The 20,683-nt window shown below is 32.4% G+C and overlaps 2 protein-coding genes and 1 long non-coding RNA gene across 3 annotated transcripts; all 3 read right to left on the bottom strand.

Annotated features, from left to right (window-relative positions):
- Positions 1–7,049: 7,049 nt before the first annotated feature.
- Positions 7,050–7,855, bottom strand: LOC140842023 (uncharacterized). The gene is made up of 3 exons (XR_012120303.1): positions 7,731–7,855; positions 7,576–7,661; positions 7,050–7,252 (listed from the first exon to the last, which is right to left on the bottom strand). It is a non-coding gene; the product is annotated as an uncharacterized lncRNA (long non-coding RNA).
- Positions 7,856–11,001: 3,146 nt separating this feature from the next.
- On the bottom strand, positions 11,002–15,063 carry LOC140842019 (uncharacterized). The gene is made up of 2 exons (XM_073209815.1): positions 14,785–15,063; positions 11,002–14,254 (listed from the first exon to the last, which is right to left on the bottom strand). The coding sequence occupies exons 1-2, from the start codon at positions 14,821–14,823 to the stop codon at positions 11,234–11,236; spliced, it is 3,060 nt and encodes a 1,019-aa protein (XP_073065916.1). The 5' UTR covers positions 14,824–15,063; the 3' UTR covers positions 11,002–11,233.
- A 980-nt stretch (positions 15,064–16,043) lies between these two features.
- Positions 16,044–19,187, bottom strand: LOC140842021 (protein NRT1/ PTR FAMILY 4.5-like). Its single transcript, XM_073209816.1, has 6 exons — positions 19,019–19,187; positions 18,867–18,948; positions 18,549–18,766; positions 17,573–18,010; positions 17,367–17,491; positions 16,044–17,154 (listed from the first exon to the last, which is right to left on the bottom strand). The coding sequence occupies exons 1-6, from the start codon at positions 19,019–19,021 to the stop codon at positions 16,197–16,199; spliced, it is 1,824 nt and encodes a 607-aa protein (XP_073065917.1). The 5' UTR covers positions 19,022–19,187; the 3' UTR covers positions 16,044–16,196.
- Positions 19,188–20,683: the final 1,496 nt, after the last annotated feature.

Below are 20,683 nucleotides of genomic sequence, written 5' to 3'. Positions count from 1 at the left end.
AGTAAATGGGGGGGCCAATCGGACATGAAAAATATCGAGGTTATACATATACACGAATTATCACAATTTCAATATTTAGCATGTCGAATCAGATACAAGAAAAAGACAACGGATACAGCACTGAAATCATCTCATTTTCTATGGTTTTTAACTGATCAGTCCCCTATATGTTACTCCTCTAAGGGGCGAGGCCAAAGGAACGGTTATTATAACCCACCGCATCAGGGCCTAAACAAAGATTTCAAAGTTCGGAATTTCCTTTACCATTTCTAAATCGAATCATTACAGTGCTTTTACAAATACTCAACATGCTTTCAATAAACGAAATTCCAAAAGGGTTACATACGAAGCAGAACGAATATATCATGCCGATATCATTTTCAAAGTCATAGCTATTTTCGAAATATATTATGCCAAATGAAGTAGTAGCAAAAACCCACTTACAGTATTTTGATTGCTCAAAGAAACGTAAACACGAACGGCGAGATTGCGGCAGAGCTTATAGAGGGCGAAGAGCTTCGAGACTACAGTGTTGCTAGAGAGGATTTCGAGAGTGGATGTGCCAATTCGAATGAGGAGCCCTCCTTTATATAGGCACGAACAACCTTCTACAAGGTAGGCTCCAGTCGCTCCATGAATTACGCTGCGTTGATGGCTCCCTGAATGACGCTGCGTTGATGGCTCCATGAATGACGCTGATGGCTTGATCAAAGGGTTGGTTGCATTAACTTCTCCCGGATGAAGGTGGCCACTTTTTGGTTCAAAGTGCTCACTCGATTTTCATGCTGAAATGGAGTGATTTCGGCTGGAGTGATTTCGGCTGGTGCATGGTGTTCACAATTGTCCTTGCTTAACATCAAGCTGTCAATTCTTATTGGTCTGATTTCAATTCTTATTGGGCTTATTTATGAATTATTTATTTTAAAAAATGTTGCTTGCAATGTTCTGGTTATATATATATGTATATGACACACATAACAAACAAAATCAACATCACACAAATTCTTGTGAAACTGTTTTACATCTCAATTTTATAAGATATATATTATATTTGAGTCACTCATGAAAAAATATTACTTTTTATGGTAAATATGAACATATTTGACTCATTTTACGAATAAAGATTCATAAGACCGTCTCACAAAAAAATTACTCAATGAATATATATCACCTTCTGAATTTTTGGTATATCTAACTGAAAAATTATATTTGAACATAAATAATCGAAATTTTAAATATTAGAATTAAAGTCACTTTAAAATGGTAGTTTCATTTCTAAAAATTGGGAGATTCTGAAAAACGACTTCTCTTCACATATGTTTGAAAAAATGATGTTAATTTATTAAAATAGCATGATGCAACATGTTGCATTACGTGTTTTTAACAAACAGATGTCATTTTTTTAAATTGTCGTCCGGAATGTAACCCAATGTTATTAACATGCAAAACTAAATAAAAGAAAACACATACATGCTCGAATTAATAGTTTTTTTAATTTAAAAAACATTTATTATTTCAAATAACTCGATCCTAATGCATCATCATCAGTTAATCAAAATGAGATTTGTAAAAAATTCTGATCTTATTTTTTTCCCCATATGTAAATTTGTGATTTTTTTGTATCATAATTCATACATACTTTGGTACACATCTCCTTTTAAGGAAACTTTCATTAATTCTTTTTATATCTCTACTTTTGATTCAAAGATCCTCGTTTGACTCAGATTTTAGGTGTTAAGTTATATATATATATATATATTAGAACAGTGCACGTGCGTTGCACGTGGAAACGATTTTATTTGAAATAAAATTAGTTGATATAATAAATAAAAAAGAAAATTATATTTTTTTTATAAATTCATATTAATTACATATATGAAATTTATATGTACTCACATATTTATTTTAAATAATTACTTTCGTTATGTAATTTTGTTTGTTATTTCTGTGTACATGTCAAGTTTTAATAACAAGTACGGATATCGTACGACAAAACTTGATATATTACAAATCTACATTAAAAAAAATTCTTTAATTAACTTGAACTAAAACTTGAATAAATTAATAAACTAAATTGAAATAAAATAAAACGATGAAACAAATACAATTTAAATAATTTAAATTAAAATATTAATAAACGAATGCTCAAATATCGGTTAATGCACATATCAATTCTTAAGCAATACTTTTGAAAGAATTTATTATTTTATCAATATACTATGCCAAATTATATTTAACTAATTCAACAACATACAATAACCAAGTGTCATTTTGTTATTTAATAATTGCAATTGCAACAATGAATGGTGGATTTCTCTAGCTTTCGTTTTTTAGTCTATGACTATCAGCATGTACTCAATCTCATATGCTTTTAGGACCGGCTAGATGTATAGAGGGGGTGAATGAATACTTATTAAAACTTTCGGTATTATTGGTTTAAGCTGACAAAATACAATCGCTTTATCTCAACCCAGTTGAGTTACAAGTCAACAAGGTAAAATATATGCGCAGAAAAAGAATTGTGTTCAAAGTTGAACCAAAAAAATACTAACACGATAATCGGTAGATGCAGTTATCCCAATGCCAAAAAATTTCATGATGTTCAGTAGTTTTTCGTTGATGAAAATACTGTTAAACAAACCAATTCAAGCTGATTTTGATGGAGAAAATGGAGAAGAAATGCAGCATCCTTTGGAGAATGCATAATTTGTAGAGTACAAGTAACGATCAATAATCAATTAACATATTTCAGTCAATGAGACAGAAAATGAACAAAGATCTCAACGATTTAGAAGAAGAGCAACATGGATGATAAATTATGAGGTAACTGGTAATAACCAAATTGAAGATTAATTTGTTCATTTTGCTCTATTTTCATATTGTGATCCAGTAGTTTTCGAAGAAGGTGTCAAAGAATCAAAATAGCAAAAGACAATGGATGCTGAAATCACATACATCGATAAAAATAAAACTTGGGAACTCATCGAGCTTCCAAAAGATCAAAAAATGATGCGTGAAGTAGATTTACAAGAGTAAATTGAAAGAAAATGGAAAGCCGACAAATTCAAGGCACTGTTGGTAGCAAAATATTACAAACAAGAGTTTGGGTCGGTTATAAAGAAATATTTGCTCAGTTGCAAGACATGATACGATCAAACTGTTAATTGCCTTAGTAGCACAATATTCATGGTCTATCTTCTATTTGGCTGTGAAATCGACGTTCTTACATGGAGACTTGGAAGAACATATATATGTATCCATCAACCTCCTTGTTATATTAAGTTGGAAATGAGCATAAAGTGTATAAATTGAAAAAAAAACCTTTGTATGGGCTAAAGCAAGTCCCACGAGCTTAGTATAGTCGAATTGAGACTTATTTTTTAAGGTATGTTTTCAAAAAAGTCCATATGAGTATAAACTTTGTACAAAATTGAAGATGAAGGAAAAATCTCATTGTTTGTTTATATGTTAATGATCTTATATTCTCTGAAAATGATAGTGTCATGTTTGAAAAATTTAAGAAGTCCATAATAGTTGAGTTTGATATGTAGGATCTTGGCAAGATGCGTCATTTTCTTGGTATGAAATAGTTCAATCTACTTATGAGATTTTTATTTCACAAAAGAAACGTGTTCAAAAGTTTTGTGCAGATTTAATATGAAGAAATGCAATTCTACAAGTACTCCCGTAGACTATGGTTTGAAGCTAACAAAAATTTGTGAAGGAAAGAAGATTGACAACACATTTTACAAGCAAATTGTTAGAAGATTAATGTATTTGACAGCAACAATGTCGGATATTATGTATTCTTTCAGTCTCATAAGCAGATACATTGAGAATCCTACATAAATGCATTTTTAAGCTGTTAAGAGGATTTTATGATGCCGACAACGAATGCAAGAACTTGGTCTCTACTATAAGAAAGGAGAACAATCAGATTTGAAGGAAATCGAGATGATAGAAAAAGAACTTAATAATATGATTTTTTTTCTTAGATCAAGTGGTTGTTCCATGAACTTCGAAGAAACAATCAATTGTTACTTTATCAACCATTGAAGTTAAATTTGTTGCATCAACTTCACGTGCATGTCAAGCTATTTGGTACAGAAAAATTCTTGAAGAGCTTAAATTCAAGAACCATGATCCTTTTGCAATTTATTATGATAATAGTTCAGCCATAAAACTATCAAAGAATCTATCCATGGAAGAAGCAAGCTCATTGATGTGAAATATAAATTTTAAGTGACCTCACAAAGAATGAAACAATTGATCTCATCTATTGCAAAAGTGAAAACCAAGTAGCTGACATGTTTACCAAGTCCCTGAAACTGCCTGCATTTCATAAACTAAAGGAGCTACTTGGTATTAGCATACTACAAAACAAATTTGAGGGATGATGTTCTTATTAAGCCGATGTTTACCTTATCGGTTTAAGGGAGATATTATTGAATTGTTAAAGGTTTGTCGAAGTACTTAGTTATCTGTCTCGTCAAATAAAGTCTGTTAGTCATTATTTATTATTAACAAAGCATTACAGAAAATAATTATCTTAGCATATTTGTTATTTCATGGTTTAGTGGTCAAAAATTGTTGCTATTTTTATGGTTTTTTTCATATGTGTATTTGCCTATAAAAGGCTCGTTGTTGAATAAATAAAATATATAACAGAAAACAAAATTCTTCTCTTTGTTTGATTTATATTTTATTCTCTGAACCACTAACCACAAATCTATATGTTCATTTAACTTGAAGTTTAAAAAATACAGTTCGAACCATTTTCTCTGAACCACTAACCACAAATCTATATATTCATTTAACTTTAAGCTAAAAAAGTTAAGTATGAATCATTTTTTGTTAAAAAAATAGAAAATATGTTATAGGTTTGAAAAATACTAACCACAAATTTATATGTTTTTTTAACTTGAATTTTAATAAATACATTTTAAATTATTTTTGGTTATAAAACATATATGTTTATTTAATTTGAAGTTTGAAAAATTAAGTCTGAACCGCTGACAAAAAAATTATATGTTCATGTAGCTTGAAGTTTAAAAAATTAAGTCCTTACCATTTTTTGTTATAAAACATAGAAAATATATTAAAAAATAGAAAAATTTATTGTAGGTTTAAAAAATACTAATCATAAATTTATATATATGTTCATTTAACTTAAAGTTTAAAAAATAAAGTTTGAACTATTTTTAGGAAAAAAACAGATATATTTTTTTAACTTGAAGTTTTAAAAATTAAATCTGAATCGCTAACCAAAAATTTATATGTTTATGTATTTGAAGTTTAAAAAAACATAGAAAATATATTAAAATAATAAAAAAATATATGGTAGGTTAAAAAAATACTAACCATATATTTATATGTTCATTTAAATTAAAATTTAAAAAATAAAGTTTGAATTATTTTTAGTTATAAAACATATATGTTTTTTTAATTTGAAGTTTAAAAAATTAATTCCGAATCGCTAACCAAAAATTTATTTAACTTGAAGTTTAAAAAATTAAGTACGAACCACTAACAAAAAATTGATATGTTCATGTAACTTGGAGTTTAAAAAATTAAGTTCGAACCATTTTTGGTTATAAAACATAGAAAATATATTAAAAAATAGAAAATATATTTTAGGTTTAAAAAATACTAACCATAAATTTATATGTTCATTTCACTTGAAGTTTAAAAAATAAAGTTTAAACTATTTTTAGTTATAAAACATATATGTTTTTTTAACTTGAAGTTTTAACAATTAAATCCTGGCCGCTAACAAAAAATTTATATGTTCATGTTACTTGAATTTTTAAAATTAAGTCCGAACCATTTTTTATTATAAAGCTTATAAAATATATTGATGTGAAATAATGCATAGTAAAATAAAATGTATTAATTAAACAAATTAGGTAATTAGATAAGAAAATTGAAAAGTCACCTAAATGAATAAATAAATAAATAAATAAATAAATAAATAAATAAATAAATAAGACATTAATTAAGTAATAATTGGAAAAGGGTAACCAAGTAAATTCACAATATATTGATGTGAAATAATGCATAGTAAAATAAAATGTATTAATTAAACAAATTAGGTAATTAGATAAGAAAATTGAAAAGTCACCTAAATGAATAAATAAATAAATAAATAAATAAGATGTGAAACAAATTAGGTAATTAGATGTATTAATTAAACAAATTAGGTAATTAGATGTGAAATAATGCATAAAATATTACTTTTTATGGTAAATATGAACATATTTGACTCATTTTACGAATAAAGATTCATAAGACCGTCTCACAAAAAAATTACTCAATGAATATATATCACCTTCTGAATTTTTGGTATATCTAACTGAAAAATTATATTTGAACATAAATAATCGAAATTTTAAATATTAGAATTAAAGTCACTTTAAAATGGTAGTTTCATTTCTAAAAATTGGGAGATTCTGAAAAACGACTTCTCTTCACATATGTTTGAAAAAATGATGTTAATTTATTAAAATAGCATGATGCAACATGTTGCATTACGTGTTTTTAACAAACAGATGTCATTTTTTTAAATTGTCGTCCGGAATTTAACCCAATGTTATTAACATGCAAAACTAAATAAAAGAAAACACATACATGCTCGAATTAATAGTTTTTTTAATTTAAAAAACATTTATTATTTCAAATAACTCGATCCTAATGCATCATCATCAGTTAATCAAAATGAGATTTGTAAAAAATTCTGATCTTATTTTTTTCCCCATATGTAAATTTGTGATTTTTTTGTATCATAATTCATACATACTTTGGTACACATCTCCTTTTAAGGAAACTTTCATTAATTCTTTTTATATCTCTACTTTTGATTCAAAGATCCTCGTTTTACTCAGATTTTAGGATATATATATATATATATATATATATATATATATATATAATTATATATATTCTTTGAGTTGAAACCTGAGATTGACATAATTGAGTCTCGAACCGAAAATATCGTCCAAAACTCAAGACTTGATGTCAAGTGAACTACAAACCAAGTTGTGGAAGCCGTATTACAACCTTATAAATATGTATTATTGATCAAATTTACACATTATCACATACAACGATGGGTAAAAATCAGAGATATATTTATTGAAAGAGAGAAAGGGAACTCTGGTCTTAACACAAAGTGATGGGAATGGGAATATTATATGAATAGAAACAGCAGCCAATCAGTATTGTCCATTAACTCTTTCGAATCAGCTTCTTTTACCTGTCAAACATTAAAGGAAAAAAAAAAGAATATGGTTCCTCAATTATTTAAAAAAACTAGAAGGAAAAAAATCATTTGTAAATTTCCAAAAATTTTACCAATGATTAATAATCACTAAATTTGGTATATACATGCTAATATTACATGCATGGGATAATAAGACCGATTTTATGGCTTATTAAACTAATCTTTAAATTTCAAATGCAATTTCCAATATTAAAAAAAAAAAGCAATTTCCAATATTAAAAAAAAAAAAGCAATTTCCAACGATAAATATATATTATAATATAATAGAGATTGAAAATAATAATAATAATAATTACTTAAATAGAGCGATGATATAGAGTGCATAGATAATTCCGGGGATGTAACCCAAGGTCGTCAACAGCAGGCAAATCCAGAACTGGGACTGCACAAATTAAAATTTGAATACATAAAATATATTATATGAATCATGCACGTCAAATTAAAATAAAACCTTGTAAGCATGCCTGCGGAAGACACAGAGAGGAGGCAGCAGAATCGCCATTAAATACACTTTAAGACACTTGTTTCTATCACTTTCTTTCGTCATTTCTCAAACGAGAGAGAATTACGTAAATTTTATGAAACAAAGCAGCTGAGCGAGCTGGTGTACGTATTTATACGCAGGAGGAGAAATTATTACATTAATTAATTAAACCTAGAAATAATGATATTTTTATTAGATTCCAATTTCTAGATATTGACTGTTTGTTAACCAAAAACTATATATATATATATACAATATTGTATCTGAAAACAAAAAAAATTTTGAAAAAGGAGATGAATATGTGCTTCTTCTATAGAAAAAAAAAATTACCCTTTATTTTTGTTATTCGAGTCAAGTAATAATAATTAATTGTACGTTGCCGACCAAAATATGTGCACTTTCATTTTGTTCCCCGAACAACTTCAATAGGAAATTTTGTTGTGTTTATTTTTTATTCTAGACTTCCCAAATTATAACTAAATTTATTAACAATATAATTAACTATTATATTATATACCTTTTATGAATAAATGGTTTTAATCGTTAAATAGTCAAAATTCGTCCTCCTTTTTTTCCTTCTTTTAATTTTATTTTGACGGAGTTCTGATGTGGTGTTGTGTTAGTATTATCCAGCATCATGGTAGTAGAAAGGTAAAATTATATGACAGGAAGCCAAAATAAACCTGATTTACAGGACCAAGACCAAATTTATTTGATAAAAATATGGATAATTTTCGATTTTATCGATTTTTTTTAATATAATTAGAGAGATGCTAATTATATTTAAGTACATCAAGCAATGTTTTTCGAATTAGAATTTCATATTTTGTCGGGATTTGTTCATATGAGATGTCCAGAAAAATTGGCATAAAATTATAGCTGTTCTCACATAATTAACATTGAAAAGGAATATATGCTTTCTTTTTCTAGACTTTTAAGACAATAATGATCGTAAAATATGTTCTGAAAAGGTGAAATTTTATCTCTTTTTAATTTATTAATTTTTTTATTGTACTCAAAATTATTAAATTATATCAACCACTATAATCATAGTACTATTGTAAAATTCTTTTTTAGAAGTTTTGAACTCAAATATACACATATCTGAATACGATCACGTTATTTTATTAATAATAATATGATCCCAATATTGAAGAATTTACTATATATTTAACATTTCAAAGTTTAGTTATGATAATATATCACTAAGAAAAATAAGTGCTATAATTTTTTTAAGTGGATTTTGAGATTGTTCATTCATAAAAAGATCTTGTAGAGAAGAAATTAAACAATTATAAGCTTCGATATATATAAACTTGAATGATATATGCATGTATATGATTTTTTTAGTATATGCTACATATTATTGACTATTTTATCCATGTTTTTGAATAAAATTTATATTAAATACATTTCACTTGATATAATCTTTTGTAAACAAGCTTGTGGATTACGTCTGCTCCTTGCGTGGCCCTTGAGAACATTTGTTGCGTAATAATTATGTGCTGTATTTATCTCATCACCATCTTGTTATTACTGTATTAAAAAAAAAGTAGTAGTTTCAAGTCATGCCAACCAAGATGATTCCATCCCAATAAAAGTGGAATAAGAGAACCAATGACTCTACAACAAAATCTGTTCAGGAGTGGATATTACACATGTTCCTTAGCTACTCGGCTCAGTTTTTGCTTTCTTGATCAGTAGAAATGGCAAAAAAAAAATATTATATCAATAAACTTATATGTACTGCAATCATGCTTCAAGTCCTCACTGAAATAAGGTGGCATGTCCCCTTCAATGTCTTTTCTAGGAGGATTCGTTCTTAATCAAATACCATGTGTAATTTACATGCCATGTAATAAAACAACACTGTTAACACAAGTAACATAACTGTATATAAATCAAACAACCAATAAATTGTATATCCTTGTGCACAAATATACAAACCACAAACCAATGGGAACAATATATCTCAAAGAAAATCTTCCTAGTTTGCACAATATTCACTACAACAGTAGTATAATAAGAAATCAGACAAAAGAATCACACTTTTGATAAAACGAGTCACACAAAAAATTAATCGAAACCATATCATACTTCTGATACTTGTAGAAATTTCTTCCGTCTTAATTGAGACGTTATTTACTAACCTCGTCGCCCTTTATCTCAGGAACCGGTGCTTTTGTGTGTGATGATTTGCCGACGATGGCTTTCTTTGCCTTCGCTAATGAATGTTTAACCATCTTCATGATGTTGTTTGAGTGCTTATGTGTAGACTTCACCGAAACTTCTTCTTTACACGCATCTGCTGGTACTTCCGTATGCTCTGATTCATTGGTAGTTTCTGTCTGAACGTCAGATTTGGTTGTTTCATCTTCTCGTTTCTCTTGCTCCAACTTCTCTTTAAATGAGTGACCGATGCCTTCTATTTTTGTTGCAGCCTCACATTTCTCAGCTTCTTTTGTTGCTTCTTCATCACCATTCCCCTCAACCTCTGCTTCATTTTTGGTGTTTCCATTTTCGACATTTTTGTTAGCTTCACTCTCAGTCGGCTTTGCTTCTTCACATGCAGTCAACTCTCGGGCAGCAACACTTTTTCCTTCTTGGGCTTCAGTTTCTAATTCAGTTTTCCCTGAGTCAAAGACTTTTTTTCTGGTAGGGGATCAATTTCCCGAGATTTCTGTACAGATTCCTTCAGTTCATTTGGTGCATCAGTCTTTTCTGAGACTTCTTCGACTTGGGTTTCAAGAATAGCCGGTTCCTCTTTATTTGAAAACTTGGTTTCATCCACCTTTTCTGCTAAATCCTCGTCATGACCTAGTTCCACAGGCTCAGAAGCTGGAGCATCTCTCTCACTTTGTTCTGTAACTTCAGATTGTTTTACCATGTTTCTCCTTCGGTGTGGATTCGGAAATTTCTTCAGGTGTTAGCTCAGCTTCTAAAATGTTCGCTTCTTTCTCCACAGGCTCAGCAGCTGGAGGCTCTTTTTCACTGTGTTCTGTAACTTCAGATTGTTCTCTCGGTTTCTCCTCTGGCGTGGATTTGAAATTTCTTCAGGTTTTATCTCAGCTTCTATAACTTTCGCTTCTTTCTCCAAAGTCTCAGCAGATGGAAGCTCACTCTCATGTTTCCCTGTAACTTCAGATTGCTTTACCAGTTTCTCCGGCGGTGTGGATTCAAATACTTCTCCGGGTTTAAGCTCAGCTTCTAAAACTTTCGCTTCTTTCTCTGAAGGTGCAGCAGCTGGGAGCTCTTTCTCATGTTGTTCTGTAACTTTAGATTGTTCAATCAGTTTCTCCATTGGCGTGGATTCGGAAATTTTTTCAGGTTTAAGCTCAGATTCTAAAACGTTTGCTTCTTTCTCCGAAGGCTCTACAGTTGGAGGCTCTTTCTCATGTTGTTCCGTGACTTCAGATTGTTTAACCAGTTTCTCCTCTGGCGTGGAATCGGAAATTTCTTCAGGTTTAAGCTCAGCTTCTAGAACTTTTGCTTCTTTCTCTGAAGACTCGGCAGCTGCTGGCTCTTTCTCCACGCTGTTCTGTAACTTCAGATTGTTCAGCAAGTTTCTCCTCCGGATTCGGTGCCGAAAGTTCTCCAGGTTTAAGATCAGCCTCTAAAACATTCGCTTCTTTCTCCACAGGGGCTTCCCTTTCTTTGGCAGACAACTTTTCTACCTTTTCCTCAACAGCTTCTTCCGTTGATTGCTCTGCAACATCCACTATTTTTTCAGGCTCAACCGGCTTTTCTTCAATGGTCTCAACAGGCTTGGTTTCATTGATTTCTTCAGGTTTATTCACATATTCTGAAACTTTCACCGCATCCTCTGCAGTTGCATCCAACTCTTTTGTAGGTACTTCCTCCTTGCTTCCCACCTTTTCCTCGACTCTCTCTTTTACAAAATGCTCTGGAACATTGACTATTTCTGAGGGTCCGTATAAATTTTCTTCAACCGATTCAAGTTTTGATTCTTCCTGTTTTTCAGCAGGCTTGATTCCTGAAATTTCTTCATGTTTAAACTCAGCTTCCGGAACTTCATTTTCTTTCTCTGAAATTGACTCCACCTTTTCGGTAGGCAATTTTACCCCTTTCACGATCTTGTCCTTATCGATATCAGGTGGGGATTGTTCTTGCACATCGGCTATTTCTATGGATTCATCTGGTTTTTCTTCAACTGAGGCAACTTCCGATCCCTCCAATTTTTCAGTAGGCACGGTCTCTGCAGGTTCTTTGTCCTCGATTGCTCCCATCTCTTTAGCAGGCAATTCTTCTGCTTCTCCCAGCTTTTCGTGAACTGATACTGGAACATCAACTATTTTTTCCAGATCGATTGACTTTTCTTCAACTGATTCAATGGGCTTCGTTTCTGAAATTTCCTCAGGTTTACGCTCAACTTCTAAAACCTTGGCTTCCTTGTCTTTAGCTTCTTGAATTTGTTCTACTATATTAGCAGGTAGTTCCACAACTTTTTCAAAACTTTTATCCTTTTCCTCAACAGCCTCTATTATTTCTTTAGGTTCGTCTGGCTTTTCCTTGGGTAAATCATCTTTTGATTCCTCTGGTTTTTCAAAAGGCTCAATATCCGAAAATTCTCTGTGTTCGAACTCAGATTCTGGAACTATCACTTTTTTCTCTACATCTGCTTCCACGTCTTTTGCAGGCAGTTCCTCCACCTCGATCGACGATTGTTCTGGGTCGTCAACAATCTTCACGGGATCGACTGAAATTTTTTCAACAGGTTCAACACTCTTGGTTTTGGAAATTTCTTCAGGTTTAATCTCAGTTTCTGAATCATCTTCTTCTTTCACTGCAGTTTCTTCCACTTTAGCAGGTAATGTTTTCTCCACAATTTCCTCAATAGCCTCGACTGAAGATGGTTCAGCTGTTTTTGTTTGTTTGTCTACCTTTTCATCAACTGACTGGACTTTGAATTCCTCCTGTTTTTCAGCAGGCTCAGCTTCTGACACTGGGACTTCTTTCTCTACAATAACTTCCTTAACAGGCAATTCCTCCAAAATTTCAACCTTCTCCTCAACAGGATTCACTGAAGATTGTTGTGGCACTTGCTCTGTTTCACCCGGTTCTTCCGGCTGTTCCTCAACTCTGGATTGCTCTAGTTTTTTAACAGACTCAGTTTCTGAAATTTCTTCAGATTTACTCTCAGCGCCTTTCACTTCTTTCTCTTCAATTGCTTCCACCTTCTCACCTGGATTTTTGTCTACATTTTCGGCCTTTTTCTCAATGGCCTCAATTGAAGATTGCTCCCCAGCATTGATTGTTTTTTCTTGTTCATCTTTCTTTTCTTCAGCCTTCTCAACCTTAGCAAGCTCAGCCTCTGATTCTTCCAGTTCTTCATCTGGCAATACCTCAACATCACCTATGTATTCTCTAGCAGCTCTCTTAGCTGGTAATTGTTTCGAGACTTCAACTACTTTTTCTTGTTCACCAAGCTTTTCCCCATCAGCAGGTTCAACTTTCAATTCTTCCTGTTTTTCAACATTTTTGTAATCTAATTTCTCTTCTGTTTCGCCTTCAATTGAAGTTTTCTCCTCAGCATTGATTATTTTTTCTAGTTCATCTTTCTTTTCTTCAGCCTTAGCCAGCTCAGCCTCTGATTCTTCCACTTCCTCATCTGGCAATACCTCGACATTACCTATGTATTCTCTAACAGCTCCCTTACCAGGTAATTGTTTCGAGACTTCAACTACTTTTTCTGGTTCATAGAGCTTTTCCTCCACAGATGGCTCAGCTTTCGATTCTTCCTGTTTTTCAACAGTTTCGGGGTCTAATTTCTCTTCTGTTTTGCCCTCATTTAAAGATTGCTCCCCGGTATTGACTATTTTTTCTAGTTCATCTTTCTTTTCTTCAGCCTTCTCAACTTTAGCAAGCTCAGCCTCTGATTCTTCCATTTCTTTGTCTGGCAATACCTCAACATCACCTATGTATTCTCTAGCAGCTATCTTAGCTGGTGATTGTTTCGAGACTTCAACTACTTTTTCTGGTTCACCAATCTTTTCCTCCACAGATGGCTCAGCTTCCGATTCTTTCTGTTTTTCAACAGTTTCGGTATCTAATTTCTTCTCTGGTTCACCTTCGGCCTTCTCAAAATTGGATTCTTCTGAAACACTATTTACATCTGGTTCAGGATGAGGTACTTTCTCCACTTCTGCATTATTGTTATCGGAAGCGTCCTCAATTTTCTTTTCCTCTTCATCAGGAGGAACCTCAACATGCGTATTTTCATTCTTTTGCTCTGGTTCTTCAACCTTTGCTCCTGATTCAGCTTTCGGATTTTCATCAATATCATTTCCCTTTATGTTTTCGGTCACAATAGGTTTGGTTTTGGTTTCCTCAACCTTTGCTCCTGATTCAGCTGAAGTGGCAACATGAGCAGGTACTTCCTCAGGTTCTGGGCTATTCACACTCTCCTTTGGAGGACAAACTTGAACATGCTCCAAAGTTTTCACCTCCGGTTTTAATTCCTTTTCAACAACCTGCAGTAAAACAAATTATAACAGATCCCGGCAATAAGAAAGATATCATTTCTATATATCTAATGCTGTTTTTAAATTCATAAATAAGACGTATGAAGTACTCCAATCTTATGCATATAATATAAATAATTTTATTACTGGACTACTTAACTTTACCACCTTTTTTCATCAATAGAATTTTGCCAAAAATTCGATTCTTGATGAGATTTCTTCTGTCGGAACTAGATAACTCAGAACTCAAAATTCTTGAAATTCAGAAAACGAGCTTCTATCTTTCATTTTTCCAGTTTCGTGCGGTGAAAAACAGGGGAAAAAAGCAGTTTCAGTTCTGCTATGAACTTCACGAACATGTGTGAATTCAAGAAATTTACATCAGCAAAGACTATAAGTTTTGCTACTTGAATCATGTATCCAAATGCCCAAAGACCAAGTAGATCCCAGATATACTCAAAAAAGTAATCACGAAAAATGGACACATTTACTTCAGAATCAACCGCAGAATCAAGAAAGTAACAAGCAAAAGAAAATACCTCAGAAGAATGATCCGTAACAGCAGTCTCGCTAGCCATGGTTGAATGATTTGTGAACGAAAAAAGAAAAGATCCCTTCAAATTTAAGCTTACTAAAAATGAAAAAATCACTCTCTTTCCTCAAGAAAAAAAAAAGGAAACAAATAGCGAAGAATGATAAATTTCACACCAGTGATTATCTGTCAACAGTGAGTGGAAGTCCTTGAAGAAAAATCAAAAAAATACCAAAATATCAGAAAATATAGTGATAATTCCAACAACAATAACAATTTATCCAATAAACGAAAGACCATTCATTATTTCTTGAATAATACATGAATAAAAATGGAAATGAGGTGCTGTCAATGGGAAAGTGGCCACCTTTATTATGGGACCGTATGAGTTTAAATTAGCCAAATATTACTTCGCCAACAGTTGTCGGATTTTGTCGGATTATGCAAAATCCAAAATTGAAATGGAGAGATCTTTGGCCAAATTAAATATATTGGATTCTTTTATTAGTCTCACCGCAATCCGGCAGAATAAACCATTAACTTTTTAGGATAAATTTTTAAATTTGTGGACAAATGGTAAGGAGCTAAAATCTCTAGTTTATATATGATTTGTAATTGTAATTGTAAAATTTTTAACAATGATATTTGAATTTAATTATATGATTTTTTAGGAGAAGAACCAAAATTGACCATCGGGACATAATCACACGACCATAAATGATTCAACAAAAGACAAAAATGTCACGACACAATATATACTGAATAAAAATTGGCATTTTACGTATTCTAATACTAATCAACGATATTTATAATTGGATGGATTCAATAATTGAGAATATGGATCAATATATTTTCAGATTCTTTAAAAATAATCCGGACAGATCACGTGCAAGTCCGAACTTTGATTCCAACGCAATAAAATGATGTTTTGTCAAGATCTCGATTCTTTTGTTATAACTTCTGATTGGATTTGAAAAAAAAAAATCGCATAGATATTTGTATAATTGTCTAGGTTTGAATATATATTTTATATTCATAATTTATGAATTGTGGTCCATAAAATAAAATAAAATAAAGTTTGAAACATATATAAATTTGTCGTATAATTGAATCTGATAATGGTCCAATATACTACTTCCCATGATTTAGTCATCAAGTAGCTGATGATCTAAAAGCTCAAAACTTTAGGCCAATTCTGAATCTCAGACATTATATATAAAGCAAATTAAGGATTTTTTAAGTTAAGGAGTAAATTAAAACGTGCGTTACGAATGACCATTCAAATTTTCATTTTCTCCAAATTTTTCCTGACAATCTTATTGTGGGCAAAACTACAATCCAAAGATACAATTTGGCTATGAATACGATAATGTACTAATTTCGACCTCTTTTTTTTTTTTTGAGTTTCCATCAACTTCATCAGTTTCCCTCCTTGCTTACCTCCGCCGCTCCAGGGGTGGGACCACCGCCATTTTCGCTAGCCTTGGACACATCTTCCCCGGCAGCAGCCGCTTTAAGGAATGGTACACCGCTCATCGACTGTGGTGCCGCCGCCTCGTCTGTGGTAGCCTTAATAAGCTTATCATCTTTTTTGTATTTGTACCAATTTGCCCAATACAGATAGTTAAAAAAGTTGAGCACACTCAAGATTGACAAAAACCAGTAGAATAGATTCAAGTTGTTGTAATCCAAAAGCTTTCCATGCAACCATCCTTGTCTACTGGGAGTGATTTTCTGTGTCACCGAGTTGATAACTTCCACAAAGATACTGCTCAGAAAATACCCGAAAGAGAGAGAAATCCACGTGAAAGAAGTCGAGAGAGCTTTCATGCCTGCCGGAGCTTCTTTATAGAAGAATTCGAGCAATCCCACAAGTGTAAACATGTCAGCAATCCCAAAGATCCCATACTGGAAAGACAGCCAAAAAAGACTGATGGGTTTCAAAGGATTCTTCAAAGAATAATGCTTTCTCTTAACTTCGATCAATGCTGCTGCTGCCATTGACAGCGCGGATAGAACTAGGCCAACCCCGACTCGTTGAAGCTGAGTGATTCCAAACGGATGCCCGGTGAATTTCCGCACAAAGGGCACGAAAACGCGGTCGTAGATTGGGATGAGAATGACCATGAAAAGTAAGGGGATGGCTGGGATTGATGCCGCGGGAACTTTGAATGATCCCAGATGGGGGTTCATGATGTAGCCTTGTTCTATAGAGAAGGTTTGAAGCTGTGCCATGCATGTGTTCATTATGATAGTGCTGCCTATGATTGGTAGCATTCTAGTTAGAACTTTAACTTCTTCTACTTGTGTCACTGTGCAAACTTTCCATTGTCGGGGATCTGTGTTTTCTGGAAGAATTGCAGCTTTGTCCAGCCACCTAGTTCAGACAACATGCATGAAGAAAAAATCTTAAACATATATGTCATTTTATTCTGCATAAATATCATTTTTTAAGTGTAATCATGACTTCAAATGTACAATTCCCATCATCTTGTAACTAAAGGGAAAAATGATATATATAAATTGATTTTATTGTACAGACAAACTTGTTTAAGTGATGAAGTGTATAGAATTAAGACATAACTGTACCTGAATTGTTCCGTATGAGCAATTTTCGCCTCTGAGAATTCGGCATCCTTTTCGTTGATTTCATACAATTCACTATGGCTCTCCGGAGGCGACAAACCTCGATTTTTCGTAGCCACAACTATAACCTGTACGTGGCAGAAATATAATCAATCCACTATTCTTTTATTATTTATATGGTCGCTGAAAGGAACGTTATATTTAATTACCTCAGCGATTCTGACAAGTGGGCTACCTCCGGGGACTTGAATACGGTAAAAAGGACTTCCAAACGCAAGACAAGTGTAACCAAGAAACGCCCCGGTTGTCGTAATAAGAAAACCGATCCACCAGTTCTTGTTATTCGGGTTTGTAGCAATCCAAACAATGACCGTAACTCCAAGAAGTGCACCAGAAACAGTGCTAAGCATGAGCCAGTTGAAGTAGCTTGCCAGACCCTTGGCTTCTTTGGGATCTCTTGCATCGAATTGATCAGCCCCGAGCGCCGGAAGAGCACCTCTTACCCCGCCGACACCGACGGCTAGCAAACAAAGTGATGAGTAGAAGTAAAAGCCCATTCCACCCTCCAAGCCATTAACTGCCTTCGAACAGGGCTCTTTCGGTAGCAAGTTAGGGTTGTGTGCTTGATATGTCATCATTGCGCAAGCCTGAAATATGGATGCACATGCACTTTTTATTTGAAGTGCATTGAGAAATATTCCACCACTGAGACATACAAAATTATTATTTCTAAAATTCTGAATAAATAATTCCCATCTGAATTTGCCTCTCCACCCCAATGGTCTAGAAATATGAATTTAATTGGTTGTGCGTGCTTTCTTGACTGTAAAATGAAAGTGATTGCAACAAATACAAAATGATTAGTTTTTTCGATTAAATTCATTCAATTATCTCTTTGAACACTACCTTAATTAGCACGGATAAATAATGCTACATATTAAAACTTTTAAAAATAAGTACATATATAATTTCTTTAGCAGTTACTTAATATTTTTCGAACATATATACCAGATTAAACTGCATTTATCGTTTTTTCCAAACCCAAAAGGTCCCACGTACGATTTCGGACAGTGCCCTTGTAGTCAGATATCAATTATTGGATGCACTCTAAAACAACGAATTTTCCTTATGCAACATGACAACAAATTAAAAACAAAAGCTAGTTAAGCAGGATTAGTTAATTACCACGACTTCAATCGTCCCGAAAATGAGACAGGTTTTGAACCTGTTGATATAGGTGTCGGAGATGAAACCACCGAGGATGGAGAGCAAGAAAGTCGATCCCATGAGATTTGTGAGCGTGTTGGCCGCGGGCGCCACATCGAAACACAGCCGGTACGAGAAATATATGACCAAGCTCACCATGTTGGCAACAAACCCCATGTTCTCCAATGCCAACAAAGCTACACAACATATACATATCATACATGTTATTTCGGATCATCGTCTCGAAATCGCATATAAAATCAACTAATCAGTGGAACAATACAAAGTTTTGCTGACCATATATGAAAGAAGTGGCTTTAAATCCTCCTTTGCCTTTGATTTTCAATGGGTTGTAAACTTGCTCAGCGTCTTCTTCCCCCTGTTAATCAACAAGATGAATGAATGAAGCTGAACTATACATACAGAAATATACACACTAACATACTAACCATCGTTCCAAGCTGAGGATTGATGATCAGTGTGGGGGTGAGAAGTATAATATATATATGTGAGTGAAAAGGGGAATGGATTAACGTCGGTAGATATAGCAATGACAAATATTGTATGTATCGTCCGATAACATATGAATCATCGCCTTTCTTGTTTTGGCTCTGTCCCTTTAATTTCTTATACTTGTTTCTCTTTTATAATGGGAATTCAACTACGGTTGATGCTTTGAGCACCAATTGGATGGTGCGGCACCTAAGTTTTGGCTTCCACTTTCACCAAGCAATATTAATTGTAATTTGTACGTGTGGGTTCTCTACGCCCTCTGGCTATGATTAATATATGTCTATATATAATGCAAAAAAAAAATCTCATGACACATTTAGCTAGTGTAACATTAACAATTGATCGACACTGATTTGAATCATCTGTTGTGGTTGAACACATAACACCGGTGTCGTGCTCTTTTACACGAGATGATTTTGTTTCGCCTGACAATTTTTAAATTTATCTCACTTTGTGAGTTTCATCAGATGATCAACTGAACATCTTGTATATAAAGTGCACAACATCAACTGATGTACGTTTCAACTACCGCAGATGATCCAAATCCGGTCGAAACTCGGCGGGTTTTTGTTGGTGTGATCGTTTTTTAAATATGTTAAATTAGAAAGCCAGTTCTAGTTTGATACACTGACTATCAATAATTAATGTTATGTTAATCGTCGCAGATAATAACCTCCTTAAATATACCAAATCACTAAGTAAACTAAAGAGGTGCGTTTAAATCATTAATTCAAATTAAAAAATGATCATATCTAAGCATAATATTATATGGTTTTTAGCAATATATTCAAAATTATATAAAGTTATTTTTATTTAGATGGTTTCAACTATATATACTTCCAGCTTAAAAAAATTTACAGGGATATTCTTGGAATGATGATCAATTTGGGACGTTATTTACTAGATCTTGTGGCACGTACCAAATTTAAATTTCAATTATAATATCATTTTATTTTTTTGTATTTTATTATTATAATGTATTATGGAATGCAGATGGTAGCTAGTGAGGAAACAAAAATCCGGGGTTTATGCATGAGAAGTAGGCACAAAACAAGCTTGGTTGATATATATATATATATATATATATATATATATATATATATATATATAGATAATTTTGTAATAAATTTTATATTTGGGACCGAAGATTACTAATTTTCCAAAAATAAAAATGATAATTTTTTAATGATATGACTAATAATTTTTAAACAATTATATAAACCTTCGTAATTGTGTAATTTGAGAATATTTGAGAATTTTGAAACAAAATATTTCTAATAAAATAAAATTTTCACAAGACGGCGTTAATTAATTGAACCGTATGAAACTTCTTCTGAAAAATAGTGTTTATATACATATACACACTTTGTCACAAAACGGCGTTATATACATTAAACGAAAGCTATCCATTTTTTCATTAATTTAATTATATCATTAGGAAAATCATTGTACTTAATTCAATTTTTTTTTAAAAAAAAATCCCCTTTTATTTGATTAATGTTATAGTTTAAACGCTTCTCTTCCATTTTCTCGTACTTTAATTAATTTTCTTTAGACTCACATGTTTAGCTTAAACTAAAAGGAGAAGCCCAATTTCCCAA

This window comes from Primulina eburnea, chromosome 9 (genome assembly GCF_022965805.1).
Source record: "Primulina eburnea isolate SZY01 chromosome 9, ASM2296580v1, whole genome shotgun sequence".
In the NCBI taxonomy this organism is placed as follows: domain Eukaryota; kingdom Viridiplantae; phylum Streptophyta; class Magnoliopsida; order Lamiales; family Gesneriaceae; genus Primulina; species Primulina eburnea.
The sequence above is the reverse complement of the archived record's forward strand: the minus strand, read 5'-3'. Positions and strand labels throughout refer to the sequence as shown.